At 43.8% G+C, this 17,943-nt stretch overlaps 1 protein-coding gene across 2 annotated transcripts in view; it reads right to left on the reverse strand.

The window, feature by feature from the left end:
* LOC139379090 (TBC1 domain family member 14-like) overlaps positions 1-16,338 on the reverse strand; it is a 63,453-nt gene extending 47,115 nt beyond the window's left edge. Inside the window, exons 1-3 of one of the 2 annotated variants that reach the window (XM_071121889.1) lie at positions 16,279-16,305; positions 15,758-15,913; positions 11,110-11,845 (exon numbers count right to left, since the gene is read on the reverse strand). In XM_071121889.1, the coding sequence (XP_070977990.1) occupies positions 11,110-11,845; positions 15,758-15,806 (785 nt within the window). In that variant the 5' untranslated portion in view covers positions 15,807-15,913; positions 16,279-16,305. The other variant, XM_071121890.1, reaches the window with a different exon arrangement.
* Positions 16,339-17,943: the final 1,605 nt, after the last annotated feature.

Below are 17,943 nucleotides of genomic sequence, written 5' to 3' on the forward strand. Positions count from 1 at the left end.
CTCAGTGACTGAAGCAATGCAACTGAAGCAATGCAACTGAAGCAATGCAACTGAAGCAATGCAACTGAAGCAATAGAAGCAAAAGCAATAGAAGAAATTTGACAAGGTGGTCGATGTGATGACAAAAATGTGTCCATAAAAACATTTTTACATTTAAAATTAAAAATAATAAAATCACTAGAATCAAGAAAGCCTAATGGATGTGTATATTGGATCTGTCTAACTTTTCTTTTAGTTTCTCATCTTGAAGAATATCATTACACAACCCTCTTCTTTTCCTTGCTGGACCTCATCCTTGGTTAAATGTCAGAAAGAGGCGTTGCCGAACAGCAACGTGCACTAGGGGCTGTGTGGACAGAACAGCAACGTGCACTAGGGGCTGTGTAGACAGAACAGCAACGTGCACTAGGGACTGTGTGGACAGAACAGCAACGTGCACTAGGGACTGTGTGGACAGAACAGCAACGTGCACTAGGGGCTGTGTGGACAGAACAGCAACGTGCACTAGGGGCTGTGTGGACAGAACAGCAACGTGCACTAGGGACTGTGTGGACAGAACAGCAACGTGCACTAGGGACTGTGTGGACAGAACAGCAACGTGCACTAGGGGCTGTGTGGACAGAACAGCAACGTGCACTAGGGGCTGTGTGGACAGAACAGCAACGTGCACTAGGGACTGTGTGGACAGAACAGCAACGTGCACTAGGGGCTGTGTGGACAGAACAGCAACGTGCACTAGGGGCTGTGTGGACAGAACAGCAACGTGCACTAGGGGCTGTGTGGACAGAACAGCAACGTGCACTAGGGGCTGTGTGGACAGAACAGCAACGTGCACTAGGGACTGTGTGGACAGAACAGCAACGTGCACTAGGGGCTGTGTGGACAGAACAGCAACGTGCACTAGGGGCTGTGTGGACAGAACAGCAATGTGCACTAGGGGCTGTGTGGACGGAACACATTGTTACAGCCTTAATCTAATATTTTTTTTTTTTTTAAATCCTCAGCAATCTACACACAAGCAACAACAGGTTTTTAGAATTGTATTAAAACTACAAAAAGAGAAAAAACTTATTTACATAAGTATTCAGACCCTTTGCAATGAGACTCGAAATGGAGCTCAGGTGCTTCCGGTTTCCATTAATCATCCATGAGATGTTTCTACAACTTGATTGGAGTCCACCTGTGGTAAATTCAATTGATTGGACATGATTTTGGAAAGGCACACACAGTGTGACCATGCATGTCAGAGCAACAACCAAACCATGAGGTCAAAGGAATTGTCTGTAGAGCTCCGTAACAGGATTGGGTCAAGGCATAGATCTGGGCTACGGGTACCAAAAAATGTCTGCAGCATTCAAGGTCCCCAAGAACACAGTGGCCTCCATCATTCTTAAAAATGGAAGAAGTTTGGAACCACCAAGACTCTTCCTAGAGCTGGCCACCCGGCCAAACTGAGCAATCGTGGGAGAAGGGCATTGATCAGGGAGGTGACCAAGAACCCAATGGTCACTCTGACAGAGCTCTTGAGTTCCTCTGTGGAGATGGGAGAACCTTCCAGAAGGACAACCATCTCTGCAGCACTCCATCAATCAGGCCTTTAATGTCAAGTGTCCAGACGTAAGCCACATGACAGCCTGCTTGGAGTTTGCCAAATGGCCCCCAAAGACTCTCAGGCCATGAGAAACAAGATTCTCTGGTCTGATGAGACCAAGATTGAACAATTTGGCCTGAATGCCAAGCATCACGTCTGGAGGAAACCTGGCACCATCCCTACGGTGAAGCATGGTGATGGAAGCATCATGCTGTGGGGATGGTTTTCAGCAGCAGGGACTGGGAATCTAGTCAGTATTGAGGCAAAGATGAACTGAGCAAAGTACAGAAAGATCCTTGATGAAAACCTGCATCAGAGAGCACAGGACCTCTGACTGGGGTGAAGGTTCACCTTCCAACAGGACAACAACCCTATGCACACAGCCAAGACAACGCAGGAGTGTCTTCTGGACAAGTCTCAGAATGTCCTTGAATGGCCCAGCCAGAGCCTGGACTTGAACATCTCTGGAGAGACCTGAGCAGAGAAGAACGGTAGAAACTCCCCAAATACAGGTGTGCCAAGCTTATAGCGTCATACACAAGAAGACCCGAGGCTGTAATCACTGCCAAAGGTTCTTCAACAAAGTACTGAGTAAAGGGTGGTCTGAACACTTATGTAATATCAGTTTTTTGTTTTGTTTTTTAGCACAAATGTAAAACATTTTTTGCTTTGTCACTCATTTTTAGATGAGTATAGCTCTAGACCCCATTTCCTCAGCTGTTAGGGAACCCGTATGTATGACAACGTGATGCAGGAACTCTCAAAATCAACCCAAACACTGCGACCGGCAAACACACACACACACACACACACTATCATTTGAATAAAGAAATAAAAAATAAACATTGCCCCGGCATGCTGCATCTAAGGCTAGATTAGATTAGAATCCAGGCTGCATCACATCCAGCCGTGATCGGGAGTCCCATCGGGCAGCGCACAATTGGCCCAGCGTCGTCCGGGTTTGGCCGGGGTAGGCCGTCATCATAAATAATAATTTGTTCTTAATTGACTTGCCTAGGTAAATAAAAAGGTTAAATTAAAAATATATATTATATTTTAAATATAATTTGTTCTCAATCACCTGCCTACCTTCCTGAGGGGAAAATAAATGAATTAGTAAAGAAGGGAGCTAAGCACTACACCAAGTCTTGAACTGCAGTAACCTCATCATACTACTGCTGTGATGAAAGAGCTTGACAGGTGAGAGGCTGGAGTGCAGAGCTGGGTGCTGACGGAAACACCTTCACAGAGCAACCTTGACGCTGTTCTATTAGGGATTTTTTTTTTTTTTTAAACCTTTATTTAACTAGGCGAGTCAGTTAAGAACAAATTCTTATTTTCAATGACGCCTAGGAACAGTGGGTTAACTGCCTTGTTCAGGGGCAGAACGACAGATTTGTACTTTGTCAGCTCTGGGATTTGAACTTGCAACCTTGGGGTTCGATTCTGTAGAGCAGGGAGAGGCAACATGTTCCTGGAGTGCCTCGCAAGTCCTGCAGGGTTTTGTTCCAACTAGGCACCACACCTGACCAACTGGGCTAATTGATCAGTTTAGTGATTTCCTAAATTCAACCCTCCTGGTCAGTTCAATCCAAAACATGACGTGGCTGTGCCCCTCCAGGACCAAGGTTGCCTGCCCGTCCAGGACCAAGGTTGCCTGCCCGTCCAGGACCAAGGTTGCCTGCCCGTCCAGGACCAAGGTTGCCTGCCCGTCCAGGACCAAGGTTGCCTGCCCCTCCAGGACCAAGGTTGCCTGCCCCTCCAGGACCAAGGTTGCCTGCCCCTCCAGGACCAAGGTTGCCTGCCCCTCCAGGACCAAGGTTGCCTGCCCGTCCAGGACCAAGGTTGCCTGCCCGTCCAGGACCAAGGTTGCCTGCCCGTCCAGGACCAAGGTTGCCTGCCCGTCCAGGACCAAGGTTGCCTGCCCCTCCAGGACCAAGGTTGCCTGCCCCTCCAGGACCAAGGTTGCCTGCCCGTCCAGGACCAAGGTTGCCTGCCCCTCCAGGACCAAGGTTGCCTGCCCCTCCAGGACCAAGGTTGCCTGCCCGTCCAGGACCAAGGTTGCCTACCCCTGTACTAGAGTATCAGAATATTACTTCTGACATTATATCGATTCTATGACTCCAAGTATCGATTCTCAAAAAAATATATGTTATTTTTGCTAGGTAGTTAACGTTAGCTAGTGATAGTCGGCTGTGCCTGTGCCAAAACTTCAGTATTTCTCCTCCTATAGCTTGGCCACAATCGTCTTTAAATGGTGAGCCAACAACAGCACTTACAACATCACTGATCAAAACTCGTTTTTTAATATGGCTCTCTCATAACTGCACTAAACAACCAAACAGATGACAGTCATTAACATATCACAGAGTACTAAGAGAATATTCAGGACTTTCTCTGCGGGCCATGTTCAACAATGACACCAGGTACACAGAATCACACTTTGCCTAAACTAAACCCCTGGTTAAGTGTTCTTTCCAAATCGAGTGGCAAACAAATGCGTAGAAAACAGAAGTCTAGGATAGACCACTTTAAAGCCAATATGTATACACTATAAACAAGCAGGGAAGGTCAGAAAAACCCTCTCATACATACAGACCTGTCAATGAAAAGAAGCAGTGAAGGGGAAGCCATCCTGTCCGTGAGTTCATCCACAACAAACACAATCCGCAATGCCAAAGCAGAACAACCTGTCCACTGTCCAGTGAGAAGCTCTTCAGATCCCCAGTAAGGGCAGGACAGTTCTCTTTCAGAAACCCAGAGAGAAAGAACTCTTTGACATGGAGCAGTTCCTCTCATTCAGTCAAGCCTGACGTTCATAGTTGTATCCAGCTGAATAAAGAGAAACAGAGGGATAGAGACAGCCACATCTGAGACATAACCCGTGTTGAGAGTGTTCCGTGTCAGAGATCCTTAAACCACAGCCCACTCTGCCACCACGCTGCCTTCAGAGTAAAGGAGTTTGACTGAGCAAAGGGGAGGGATAAGAAAGAATGTGCCAGCCTAAACAGAGAGTTTATTATTTATTTCACTTGTTTTGGCAATGTGAACATATGTTTATCATGCCAACAAAGCCCTTTGAATTGAGAGAGAGAAGAGAGGAGAGAGGAGAGAGGAGAGGAGAGAAAGAGAAAGAGAAGAGGAGAGGAGAGAAAGAGAAAGAGAAAAGAGAGAGAGAAAACAGTAAATGATCCGAGGGAGCTGAGGAAAACAAGTCTGTGGAGAGAAGGGGAACCAGCAACAGAGTGAGAGGAAGTGAAAATGCCAAACTGACTGCACTAAACAGACCTGTTGTGATCGAGAGGGGTGTGAAACCAGCCGTTTAACCACTTAAACACCGTAATACACTTCAGACTAGGTTTTTATGATAATGCAATCAATGGCCATAGGACCATACGGAGTCATTTTAACTAGGTCTAAAAACCCATCATTACACTGCCTCCCTCTGTATACAAAACAAACTGAATGTAAATTCATCTGTTCACACTTGGCAGGCAGTGAATTGTTGGCACATGGGGAGATCTCATTTAAATTTGCTGAATGGATTAGAATGGGATAGGCTGGGATACAGCTGTGTGTGTGTGTCTCTCAAAGGGCTGGGGAAACATGTTTACATTGCCAAAGCAAGTGAAATAGATAATACAAATTACTCAAAAGGAATTATGGCTATATACACAGTGTTGTGCAAATAGTTTAAGTAAAAAAGGGAAAATAAAATAATATAGTCTAGGTCCAAAAGCTTAACAGCTTCTACCCACCCAAGCTATACGACTCCTGAACAGCTATACGACTCCTGAACAGCTATACGACTCCTGAACAGCTATACGACTCCTGAACAGCTATACGACTCCTGAACAGCTATTCAAAGCTATAAGACTCCTGAACAGCTATTCAAAGCTATACGACTCCTGAACAGCTATTCAAAGCTATACGACTCCTGAACAGCTATTCGACTCCTGAACAGCTATTCAAAGCTATACGACTCCTGAACAGCTATTCAAAGCTATACGACTCCTGAACAGCTATTCAAAGCTATACGACTCCTGAACAGCTATTCAAAGCTATACGACTCCTGAACAGCTATTCAAAGCTATACGACTCCTGAACAGCTATTCAAAGCTATACGACTCCTGAACAGCTATTCAAAGCTATAAGACTCCTGAACAGCTATTCAAAGCTATAAGACTCCTGAACAGCTATTCAAAGCTATAAGACTCCTGAACAGCTATTCAAAGCTATAAGACTCCTGAACAGCTATTCAAAGCTATAAGACTCCTGAACAGCTATTCAAAGCTATAAGACTCCTGAACAGCTATTCAAAGCTATAAGACTCCTGAACAGCTATTCAAAGCTATAAGACTCCTGAACAGCTATTCAAAGCTATAAGACTCCTGAACAGCTATTCAAAGCTATAAGACTCCTGAACAGCTATTCAAAGCTATAAGACTCCTGAACAGCTATTCAAAGCTATAAGACTCCTGAACAGCTATTCAAAGCTATAAGACTCCTGAACAGCTATTCAAAGCTATAAGACTCCTGAACAGCTATTCAAAGCTATAAGACTCCTGAACAGCTATTCAAAGCTATAAGACTCCTGAACAGCTATTCAAAGCTATAAGACTCCTGAACAGCCATTCAAAGCTATAAGACTCCTGAACAGCTATTCAAAGCTATAAGACTCCTGAACAGCTATTCAAAGCTATAAGACTCCTGAACAGCTATTCAAAGCTATAAGACTCCTGAACAGCTATTCAAAGCTATAAGACTCCTGAACAGCTATTCAAAGCTATAAGACTCCTGAACAGCTATTCAAAGCTATAAGACTCCTGAACAGCTATTCAAAGCTATAAGACTCCTGAACAGCTATTCAAAGCTATAAGACTCCTGAACAGCTATTCAAAGCTATAAGACTCCTGAACAGCTATTCAAAGCTATAAGACTCCTGAACAGCTATTCAAAGCTATAAGACTCCTGAACAGCTATTCAAAGCTATAAGACTCCTGAACAGCTATTCAAAGCTTTAAGATCTCCTGAACAGCTATTCAAAGCTATAAGACTCCTGAACAGCTATTCAAAGCTATAAGACTCCTGAACAGCTATTCAAAGCTATAAGACTCCTGAACAGCCATTCAAAGCTATAAGACTCCTGAACAGCTATTCAAAGCTATAAGACTCCTGAACAGCTATTCATATGGCAACCCAGATTATTTGCATTCTCCCGCCCTCTTTTACACTGCTGCTACTCTCTCGTTACCATCTACGCATATTCCCTTTACATCTACCTACATATTAACTCGACAAACCGGTGTCCCCGCACATTAACTCTGTACCGGTACCCCCTGTATATAGCCTCCACATTAACTCTGTACCGGTACCCCCTGTATATAGCCTCCACATTGACTCTGTACCGTAATACCCTGTATATAGCCTCCACATTGACTCTGTACCGGTACCCCCCCTGTATATAGCCTCCACATTAACTCTGTACTGGTACCCCCTGTATATAGCCTCCACATTAACTCTGTACCGGTACCCCCTGTATATAGCCTCCACATTGACTCTGTACCAGTACCCCCTGTATATAGCCTCCACATTAACTCTGTACCGGTACCCCCTGTATATAGCCTCCACATTGACTCTGTACCGTAATACCCTGTATATAGCCTCCACATTGACTCTGTACCGGTACCCCCTGTATATAGCCTTCACATTGACTCTGTACCGGTACCCCCTGTATATAGCCTCCACATTGACTCTGTACCGTAATACCCTGTATATAGCCTCCACATTGACTCTGTACCGGTACCCCCTGTAAATAGCCTCCACATTGACTCTGTACCGTAATACCCTGTATATAGCCTCCACATTGACTCTGTACCGGTACCCCCTGTATATAGCCTCCACATTGACTCTGTACCAGTACCCCCTGTATATAGCCTCCACATTGACTCTGTATCGGTACCTCCCTGTATATAGCCTCCACATTGACTCTGTACCAGTACCCCCTGTATATAGCCTCCACATTGAATCTGTACCAGTACCCCCTGTATATAGCCTCCACATTAACTCTGTACCGGTACCCCCTGTATATAGCCTCCACATTAACTCTGTACCGGTACCCCCCTGTATATAGCCTCCACATTGACTCTGTACCGGTACCCCCCTGTATATAGCCTCCACATTAACTCTGTACCGGTACCCCCTGTATATAGCCTCCACATTAACTCTGTACCGGTACCCCTTGTATATAGCCTCCACATTAACTCTGTACCGGTACCCCCTGTATATAGCCTCCACATTGACTCTGTACCGGTACCCCCCTGTATATAGACTCCACATTAACTCTGTACCGGTACCCCCTGTATATAGCCTCCACATCGACTCTGTACCGGTACCCCCCTGTATATAGCCTCCACATTAACTCTGTACCGGTACCCCCCTGTATATAGCCTCCACATTAACTCTGTACCGGTACCCCCCTGTATATAGCCTCCACATTGACTCTGTACCGGTACCCCCCTGTATATAGCCTCCACATTAACTCTGTACCGGTACCCCCTGTATATAGCCTCCACATTAACTCTGTACCGGTACCCCCGGTATATAGCCTCCACATTGACTCTGTACCGGTATCCCCTGTATATAGCCTCCACATTGACTCTGTACCGGTACCCCCCTGTATATAGACTCCACATTAACTCTGTACCGGTACCCCCTGTATATAGCCTCGCAACTGTTATTTTACTGCTGCTCTTTAATTATTTGTTATTTTTATTTACTTAACACTTATTTTTCTTAAAACTACATTGTTGGCACGTGACAAATAAAATTTGATTTCATATTTACAATGGTGTTTGTTCGTCACTGGTTGCCCTTGTGGCAACAGGTTATACATATTGCTGCTGTGATGGCACACAATGGTATTTCACCCAATAGATACGAGTTGATCAAAATTGGATTTGTTGTCTGTGTGTAATCTGAGGGAAATATGTCTCTCTAATATGGTCATACATTTCCCAGGAGCTTAGGAAGTGCAGCTCAGTTTCCACCTCATTTTAGGGGCAGTGTGTTCAGCCTGTCTTCTCGAGAGCCAGGTCTGCCTACGGCGGCCTCTCAATAAATAGTCAAAGCTTTCCTTAATTTTGAGTCAGTCACAGTGGTCAGGTATTCTGCCACTGTGTAGTCTCTGTTTAGGGCCAAATAGCATTCTGTTTGCTCTGTTTTTTTGTTGATTCTTTCCAATGTGTCAAGTAATTATCTTTTTGTTTTCTCGTGATTTGGTTGGGTCTAATTGTGTTGCTGTCCTGGGGCTCTGTGGGGTCTGCTAGTGAACAGAGCCCCAGGACCAGCTTGATTAGGGGGCTCTTCTCCAGGTTCATCTTGCTGTTGGTGATGGCTTTATGGAAGGTTTGGGAATCGCTTCCTTTTAGGTGGTAGAATTTAAAGTCTCTTTTCTGGATTTTCATAATTAGCGGGTGTCGGCCTAATTCTGTTCTGTATGCATTAATTGGCATTTTACATGAAGGATATTTTTTGCAGAATTATGCATGCAGACCCAATTTGGAGAATCCAGTGAGTTCTGGTAGTCTTTAATAGTTGTTTCTAAGATTAGTATTTGACCCTGTATATATTTTTGCTGATTGTTATAGAGCCAAAAAGATTGGAGATGTGGTTTATCCATACATCTACATTTTGGATAGATAACTCTGTTGTTTGTTTAGAGTTCTCCAATTTACCCAGAGTCGGTTAATTATATGGATTCTTCATTTTACATTGAGCTGATTTCTGACATGCTGTCCCTTATTTTTCCATAGTGTATTTCTCTCTCTCTCTCTCTCTCTCACTCACCTTCTATTGAGAGAATCACAGGATGAAGTGTGAGATGTGATGAATGGGAGAGAGTGAGTAGAGGGAACTACCTTTTCCCCTCTGAGCTCCCGAAATAGATGAAGCCAAAACCCCACACACTTCGTTCCTCTGAGCCTAAAGCACCTGCTGAGTGTTTGATGACTGCGATTTGGAAAGGAAGCAGTGAGGTGACTGGGGTATAGTGGAGGGAGCTAAATGTGGGACCTGTGTAGTTTAACCAGATTGATTAATCAAATCCTACTGTGTGATCTAAAATGAGTATTTTATTTATCGGAGAAATTCTCACACTGTAACAAGTAGGTTTGCAAAGCTACCGGTAATTTACCAAAGTTGCCGAAATCTTCAGTAATCTATGGCAATCCATGGTAGCTTTGGTAATTTATACTTGGTTGATATATATATATATATATATAAAATTCATTTTTTATATCTGTGTTCATATTGTCCATGAGTTTGTAGTAGATAGAACATATGGTTCAAGAGAAAATAATGAAATTAATGAAAAAAAAGCATCTAAATCAACAATGCCATTATTTTTCAATGACATCTGCAACTCATCCAACTATGGACTTTTTTTCACAACTGCTACCAGTCTGACCCCAAAACATTGACAAAGCCATTTTGATATATTATATTTTACTAAGTGTATAAAGGAGATTTCCTGCTGAAACTCTCATGAAACGCCAATGATGTTCACTACGTTGACGTTTATATTTAGGATAATGTTTTACAGCTTTTCCATTCTATTTATTTATTTTTAAATTGTATTTGATTTGTTTTATTAATAATTTGACATGCGATATGGCCACACAGAGGAACAGAGTTAATTAGAACACCTGTGATAATCTGAAGTACCCCAAAAGGCCACTAGATGTCTTCTGCTAAATGACTAAAAATGTAAAAATGTACATTTTGGTAACTTTCAAGAAACATTTTATCAGAAGCTCTTATCCAGAGCGTCTTACAGGTAGTTTACTGGTAACCATAGTGACAAGGTTCATCACAGTGTGCAGGCTTTTAATCCAACCCTATCAACACACCTGGTACAATGAACGGTTTGTACAGATACACCAAAGGTCCTTCAAACGTCAACAGAGGACTATGTAGATATTGGGTGTGTGTGTTCGCTTCTATGCTTGGAGTGCCTAGCTACGATATTTTCTTTTTAAAAACGTGACTGAACAATTACGGGGTGTGTTTAGGTGTAGGTAAACAGGTTCCCCATGACTCCAATGCCATCACCTGTCAAGCACAATTTCACGGGGCGTACGGGGAATAAGTTATTCATAATAAAGCTGAACCAGCTCAGTTTCACATTGGAGGCTTCAAGCCTGAATGCATTCAACCATCAAATGTTACATGGGTCATATACACTTTACACAGGACAAGTTGACTGTACTGGACTCGGAGTGTGGAGAGGTGTGTACACGTTTTGTGAGTTTTTCACAGTAATCTTGAGCAATGCCTTCTTTTGTCATAGTGTGGTATAGTGTGGTATAGTGTGCACTGAATCCTATGTACACTTGCAACTAAAATCTCTCCTAAATCGAGCCTTATGTCAATGGGAGACCTGAGCTTAAAATTGAGTTATGGACACAGACCTAAATAGACTGTCAAAGATCATAACAGAGTGATGACTTCCATCGTACCTGTTGAAGAAGCTAGCCAGTGGCCCCAGCCTCTTGGGCCTGCCCTCCTCTGACCCCAGCGGTCTCTGTCGTGGGCTCCACAGATCCCCTCCGATGTCCCCGCCTGGCGACGACGACAGAGTGACGTCGGAGAATTGGGCGGCGTCGCCCTCGTCCGTCTCCAGGGTGACGATGGCGCTGGAGTCGGAGGTGACCATGAAGTCCGGGATGTCCTCGTTGGACGCCGACAGTGTGGCCGAGAGCTCCGTGCTCAAGCTCGACACGCTGCACACCGAAATGTCGTCACTGCGGTTAAGGTTTCCCCCTCCTATGCCGCCCATCCCCGTGGTGACAACTCCCACGCCGCCAGCTCCGGACCTTGGGGCGGGGCTGAAGAGGCGCACCGAGTCGTAGCCACTGCGGGGGAAGGTGGAGGACTTACGGAGACCAGCGCTGTCTCCAGACTGGTCTAGAGAGAGGGTAGCAGGGCCCTGGTCGTTGTGGTTGGAACCCAGGGTAAGGCCACAGTCTCCTGGTTGGGAGTGGATGTGCTCGGGATGGTTTATCTCCAGGGTAGGGATGCCAGAGTCCTGGGAGGCTAGGCTGTGTTGGTCCAGGTCCTGCTCATCGGATCCCTGCTGGGGGTTGCCATAGTGCAGAGAGTGCTGGATGAGGGGGGGCTTGCTGTGTTCATGGTGGTGGTTATGGTTGTCGGAGCTGACCGTGCCGTTCTCCATTAAGGTACTTCCAGCCGCACCTGAAACCAACAAGGAATTATAGACGAGAGTCACTACTAGTAGTGATAATAATATTATGTGATATGGTACAGTGATAGTTGACGGCCTGTAATAAATATTTGTACATTTCAAAAATACCATTAATATTCACATATTCTCTTTCAGTACAACATTGTCGAATAACATTTGCCATGGATAGTCAACTCTTACCCTACGAAGTCCAGAGCATGCTGGTTCTCTGTTATACATGATAATTAATTGCACACACCTGGTGCCCCAGGTCTAAATCAGTCCCTGATTAGAGGGGAACAATGAAAAAAAATGCAGTGGAACTAGCTTTGGTTTGACAGGTCAGTAGAGCTAAAAAGTCAAGCTCAAGTCTAAGACAGGGATTAGGTTCTCCACAGACCAATCACTGACCCAGAACAGTTTATTACCCATGAAAGACACCTCCCATGCCCCTCCTTCCTCACCACCTCATCAGGACATCAGATAACAGGAACAATGAAGCAGAAACACACAGGGAGGGTGAGAGAGAGAGGATCCGGCCAGTAACCAGGCTGAAAATGGATCCACAAACGTAGCCTAAAATGTGAACGAGCCTCCTGTACCGTGTGCCTGCCTGGGTCCCTACAATTAGGCTAAGGCCGTATGGGAGTCAACGGTCTAAGGGACCTTACTGTTGAGGTCCAGGAGAGGGAAATAAAAGGTGAAATGAAGACCCCTGGGGAGGGAGACTGTCAGAAACCCATTGCATCATCACATTTAATGGGAGTCATAGAAATAATCAAAAATTGCATTTGCCCCCAAAAAAGTGAGTGAATTTGTTCTGACAGTGCTTTGCTTGTATTGCATTGACACACGCTTCTAGAAACCCTTTGAAACTACAATTACATTGGAAAGGGCATGCAAGTAAGCATTTCACTCTAAGGTCTACACCGGTTGTATTTGGCGCATGTGACAAATAAAATGATTTGATTTGAAAAAGACATGCAAAGTTCCCGTGCTGCCGAGTCAGTGTGTGGAGCTTCCCGACCGGCTGCACCACATGCTGCTTGGAGACGGACCTGATGGAAACTGGCTGTGATAAAATACCTCAGTTCAGAGGAGAGCTCAAGGTCTCTGGGCAGAACTGGAAGAGATACTATGCTGCTGTGTGTGTGTGGAGAGAGCATGTGTAGATAGATACACTGCCCCTGGCACAAAGCAATAGTCACCAAGTTCTACCAGAGAAGAGGAAAAACATGGGAGAATACTGGAAAAAATATATTCAACATGTAAAGTGTTGGTCCCATGAATCATGAGCTGAAGTAAAAGATCCCAGAAATGTTCCATAGTTAAAAAAAGCTTATTTCTCTCAAATTTTGAACACACGTGTTTACATCCCTGTTAGTGAGCATTTCTCCTTTGCCAAGAATATCCATCCACCTGATTATACACCTAGTGTATAATATCAAGAAGCTGATTAAACTGCATGATCATTACACAGGTGCACCTTGTGCTGGGGACAATAAAAAGACACTCTAAAATGTGCAGTTTTCTCACACAACACAATGCCAGATGTCTCAAGTTTTAAGGGAGCATGAAATTGGCATGCTGACTGCAGGAATGTCCACCAGGGTTGGTGCCAGAGAATTGTCGCAATGATCTGTACACAATTCCTGGAAGCTGAAACTGTCCCAGTTCTTCCATGGCCTGCATACTCACCAGACATGTCACTCATGTTTGGGATGCTCTGAATCAGCGGGCATGACAGCATGTTCCAGTTCCCGCCAATATCCAGTAACTTCGTACAGCCGTTGAAGAGGAGTGGGCCAACATTCCACAGGCCACAATCGACAGCCTGATCAACTCAATGTGAAGGAGATCTGTCGCACTGCTTGAGGCAAATGGTGGTCACACCAGATACTGACTGGTTTTCTGATCCACTCCCCTACTTATATTAAGGTATTTGTGACCAACAAATGCATATCTGTTTTCCCAGTCATGTGAAATCCATAGATTAGGATATAATGAAATAGTTTAAATTGACTGATTTCCTTATATGAACTGTAACTCAGTAAAATTGTAGAAATTATTGCATGCGTTTATTTTAGTTCAGTAAATGTATAAAACCGAATTTAACAGTGATTTCCCACAGACTAAACCCACCTAAAGCCCCAGTAACAGTCCCGGTGCAGCTGTAACCTGATCAAGAGGTTGTCATGGGAGTCACACACACAGGTTGTTGCTGTGCTACTGAAGCATGTGCTTATTTTAATATCTAAACCTCTAAGCCACCGGAAAAAAGAAACAAATATATATTATATATTTTTTTTAAATAAATAAAATCAACAGCCGTTGCCATGACAACATTGATCCTCATTAATCACGATAATGGTTTGTTTAGCCAGCCGGACGTTCACCGAGCGGTAATTCATTTTCATATGTATGAAAATTACACCATATCATTCTTATTCTCTGGTAAGAAACTGAAATGACATTGCACTTCTTTCTCATTTCATCACGGTAGTATTATTTTAATATATTTTTTTAAAGATGTGTTTGGTGAGGCCTCCAGAGTGGCGCAGTGGTCTAAGGCTGGGCCACTAGAAATTCTTGGTTCGAGTCCAGGCTTTGTCGCAGCCGACAGAGACCCATGGGGCGGCGCACAATTGGCCCAGCGTCCAGGTTAGGGGAGGGTTTGGCCGGCCAGAACGCCCTCGTCCCATCGCGCACTAGCGACTCCTGTGGCGGGCCGGGCGCAGTGCACGCTGACATGGTCGTCAGGTGTACGGTGTTTCCTCCAACACACTGGTACGGCTGGCTTCAAGGTTAAGTGGGCATTGTGTCAAGAAGCAGAGCGGCTTGCTTGGGTTGTTTCGGAGGATGCACGGCTCTCGACCTTCGCCTCTCCCGAGTCCGTACGGTAGTTGCAGCAATGAGACAAGACTAACTACCAATTGGATACCACGAAATTGGGGAGAAAATGGGGTAAAAGTAACAAAAAATAAAAGATGTCTTCGGTCATTTCTACTACTGGTGGCCTGCATGTGAATGATTACGACAGTTCCTGAAAGTAGTATGAGTGTGTTTCCTGTGTTGGTTATAGCTTCACAGTAAGACATTGACATTGCATGCTTATGAATAGGAAAATCCTTTGTCGCTCAGTTGGTAGAGCATGGCACTTGTAATGCCAGGGTAGTGGGCTCGATTCCCGGGACCACCCATACGTAAAATGGATGCACGCATGACTAAGTCACTTTAGATGAAAAAAAAGCTTCTGCTAAATGGCATATATGTGAACACTATCAATGACCAGGCTACACAAATAACAATGCTTGAGATATAATACAGGCTAGATGCTACACTTCCTCATCACCATGCAAAATTATGCAAATCTACTAGAGAACAAAATACTGTAATTATAATACATACCCACGAAAAAGGGGCTCTCTGGTACACACAACACTGACAGTGTGACTGCACTGAAGGTGACAATCTGAAGACTAACATATCTCAGTGAAACTGAATGAGTCTAGGCCTGTTCATTTTGACAAGTGTGAATCCTCAACACACCCTGAACACACCTAGTGCAAAATTGCATTGTTCTTTCATCTCATTATCAATGGAGATGTAATGAGTAGAGACTAGACAATCCTGTTCAGTAACACAGTGACTGTAGGCAGCAGGCTATGCTAAATTAGGCTGGTCCAAACACCTTTTATTCATTTGAATGCATGCATCGCTAGTGTCAAGGAGTGACAATCATTATGAATTTCAGATCATTTGCAACTGCACTGTCATTGCCTAGTTCAGCAATTGTGTGTCATAGGCAATAATAATGCCTATTTATTAAATATGCTACTCATTTGCGTAACCCTCTACATCAGCCACCTGTTGCTCAAGCTCCACTTCTAGCCGAAATAAAATCCCAACAACAGACTACGTACCACTTTCGCTTCCTCTCCGGTCTCTGGTCCCCTCCGTGGAATGTGCCATGTTGATGCTACAGATGGGCTGTCGACGCGGCTGGTTGCTGTTGGCTCCTCGGGTGGTCCATGATGATGCGCTGCTGCAACCCACCCTCACCTCCGCTCTCAGCGTAGCTTGGCGTTCACAGAGGAAATAGTCTCAGTTAAGTGCGCTTTTAGAGGACTCAATGGCACACACACAAAACATCTCATTCGACAGCAACAGGTCTTTCAAGATACGAGCGGTACGAGTGTGGCATTTTTGTGGCTTAAAAGTGTCACAAATGTCAACTTGGCTAACGACTCGCTAGCGCACTTGCCAAAGTGTCTTTGATACTTCGGTTTTATATGCTTCCCTTTTCCTATATTCAAGCGAAATTGAACAGTTGATAGTTTTGCTCAATTGTTAAAACAGAGCACTAAAGAACTACACAATTTGTATAAGTAAAAATTTTTATAAATACACTAGGCAAGTTTATCCAGTCTTTGTAATAACATACCTGTCTTGGTGCTTCAGCCGCCATTTTAAAATAAACTTACCGACTAGAGTGCAATGTAATCGAGCCAAGAAAGACTACAACATCGATGGATTCACCTGTCAGTCGTCAAGGCGTAAATAATCGTCTCCATCCAATATCCCCATCGATCCATGAAACAATACAAGAGTTTCAAAGTAGCCTAGTCCGAGGAACCTTTTTGCATGAATCTTTGTTTAAATTAAACTAGGAAGCCAGGTGACAATGAAACAGGTTTGTTAAGATGTCTCTGCATGAGTATTTGATTACAGTTCGCTATTCTGTAATCGAAAATACCATACGTTTTCCATTCACTTAATCTTTTACAAATATCCAGAACTTAGCATCACTTCATGACCAAATCATGCGTCTACTTCAGTTTAGAAATTCAAGAACATACACTTTCTAAATATATTTGCCTATACTGTAAGCAAGGCTGTAACATTGGGACTACTGTATGTTAGCCCTCTATTGTAAATGTGGAAACAGGAAGGACTTTAATTTCTGCAGAATACTGCCTCCTTGAGAAAGTGTCTGTCTTTACACCAATATCAAATCCCCTAGAGCAGGGTTACTCATCTCTTACCCTACGAGGTACAGAGCCTGCTTTCTGTTCTAGCTGATAATTGCACACAGTCTAAATCAGTCTCTGATTAGAGGGGAACTGGCTTTGAGGTCCAGAGTTGTTTGATGGCCTAGATAGTTATTCACAACTTACCTTAGTATTATGCCCATTGAAAACACTGAACTCCTGGCAGAGCCCTCTGACACAGTGAACATGGTGCAAATACATAAATAAGAAACCAGAACAGAACCTGGGGTGATTTGGTTTATTTCTTTATTAGATGTTAAGAAACTCCACAATGAAACAAAATAATTTACTCAGGGTGTACATGAAATTAGAACAATACAACCACTTGAGACAGATGGGAGTTGAGGATGAGGGACAACGGGATGTCATCTAGTAGGAATGAAGAGACTAGGAAAACTCTGGTTCTCAGTGCCGGATATGCTATGTCCTTCAGACCAAGCAAAACTCAATGTTAAACTTCGTCAATGTAGTTTCAAAATGCATATACGCTCTCGATGCATTCTCAAAACTTCCCCTCAATATATAAACAGAAAAACAAATGAATGCATTTCCTTCTAACTCCCATGTAGGTGCTGTGACTCGGTCTCGCACACATCTACACACAAAGTACAAATTAAATTTAAAAAAAAAATAAGTCACTGCTTTATCCTGGCCTGTACTTATTGTCATATACAAAACCGGTTTAATTTAACTTAGATGGAGTGTGGTGTTGACATGCTGCTCTTATTTGTAAAGACACTCCATAACAGTTCAAATCTTTGTCTCAGCTCTCCTGTACTGAAAAATAAGTCATGCAAAATAAACGGAGTGACTTTCCTCCACGTTACACTCGAATGTTTAAAAGTTTGCATGCGCCAAGATTGCATATGACCGAGGACCATGAAAGGTCCCCCTCACATTGCTTAGGCAATCTCAAAACAGCTCGGTCGGGCTTAGCTCTAAAACTATGTGCTGTACAATTAACTCTGTAGGAAGCATGGGATTAATAAAAGCCTGTTTATTTTTTCCTCAAATAAAGTTTCAGTAATAAATTAATGCTTGAATGAAAGTACTGATGC

The sequence above is a fragment of the Oncorhynchus clarkii genome, chromosome 21 (assembly GCF_045791955.1).
Source record: "Oncorhynchus clarkii lewisi isolate Uvic-CL-2024 chromosome 21, UVic_Ocla_1.0, whole genome shotgun sequence".
Taxonomy (NCBI): domain Eukaryota; kingdom Metazoa; phylum Chordata; class Actinopteri; order Salmoniformes; family Salmonidae; genus Oncorhynchus; species Oncorhynchus clarkii.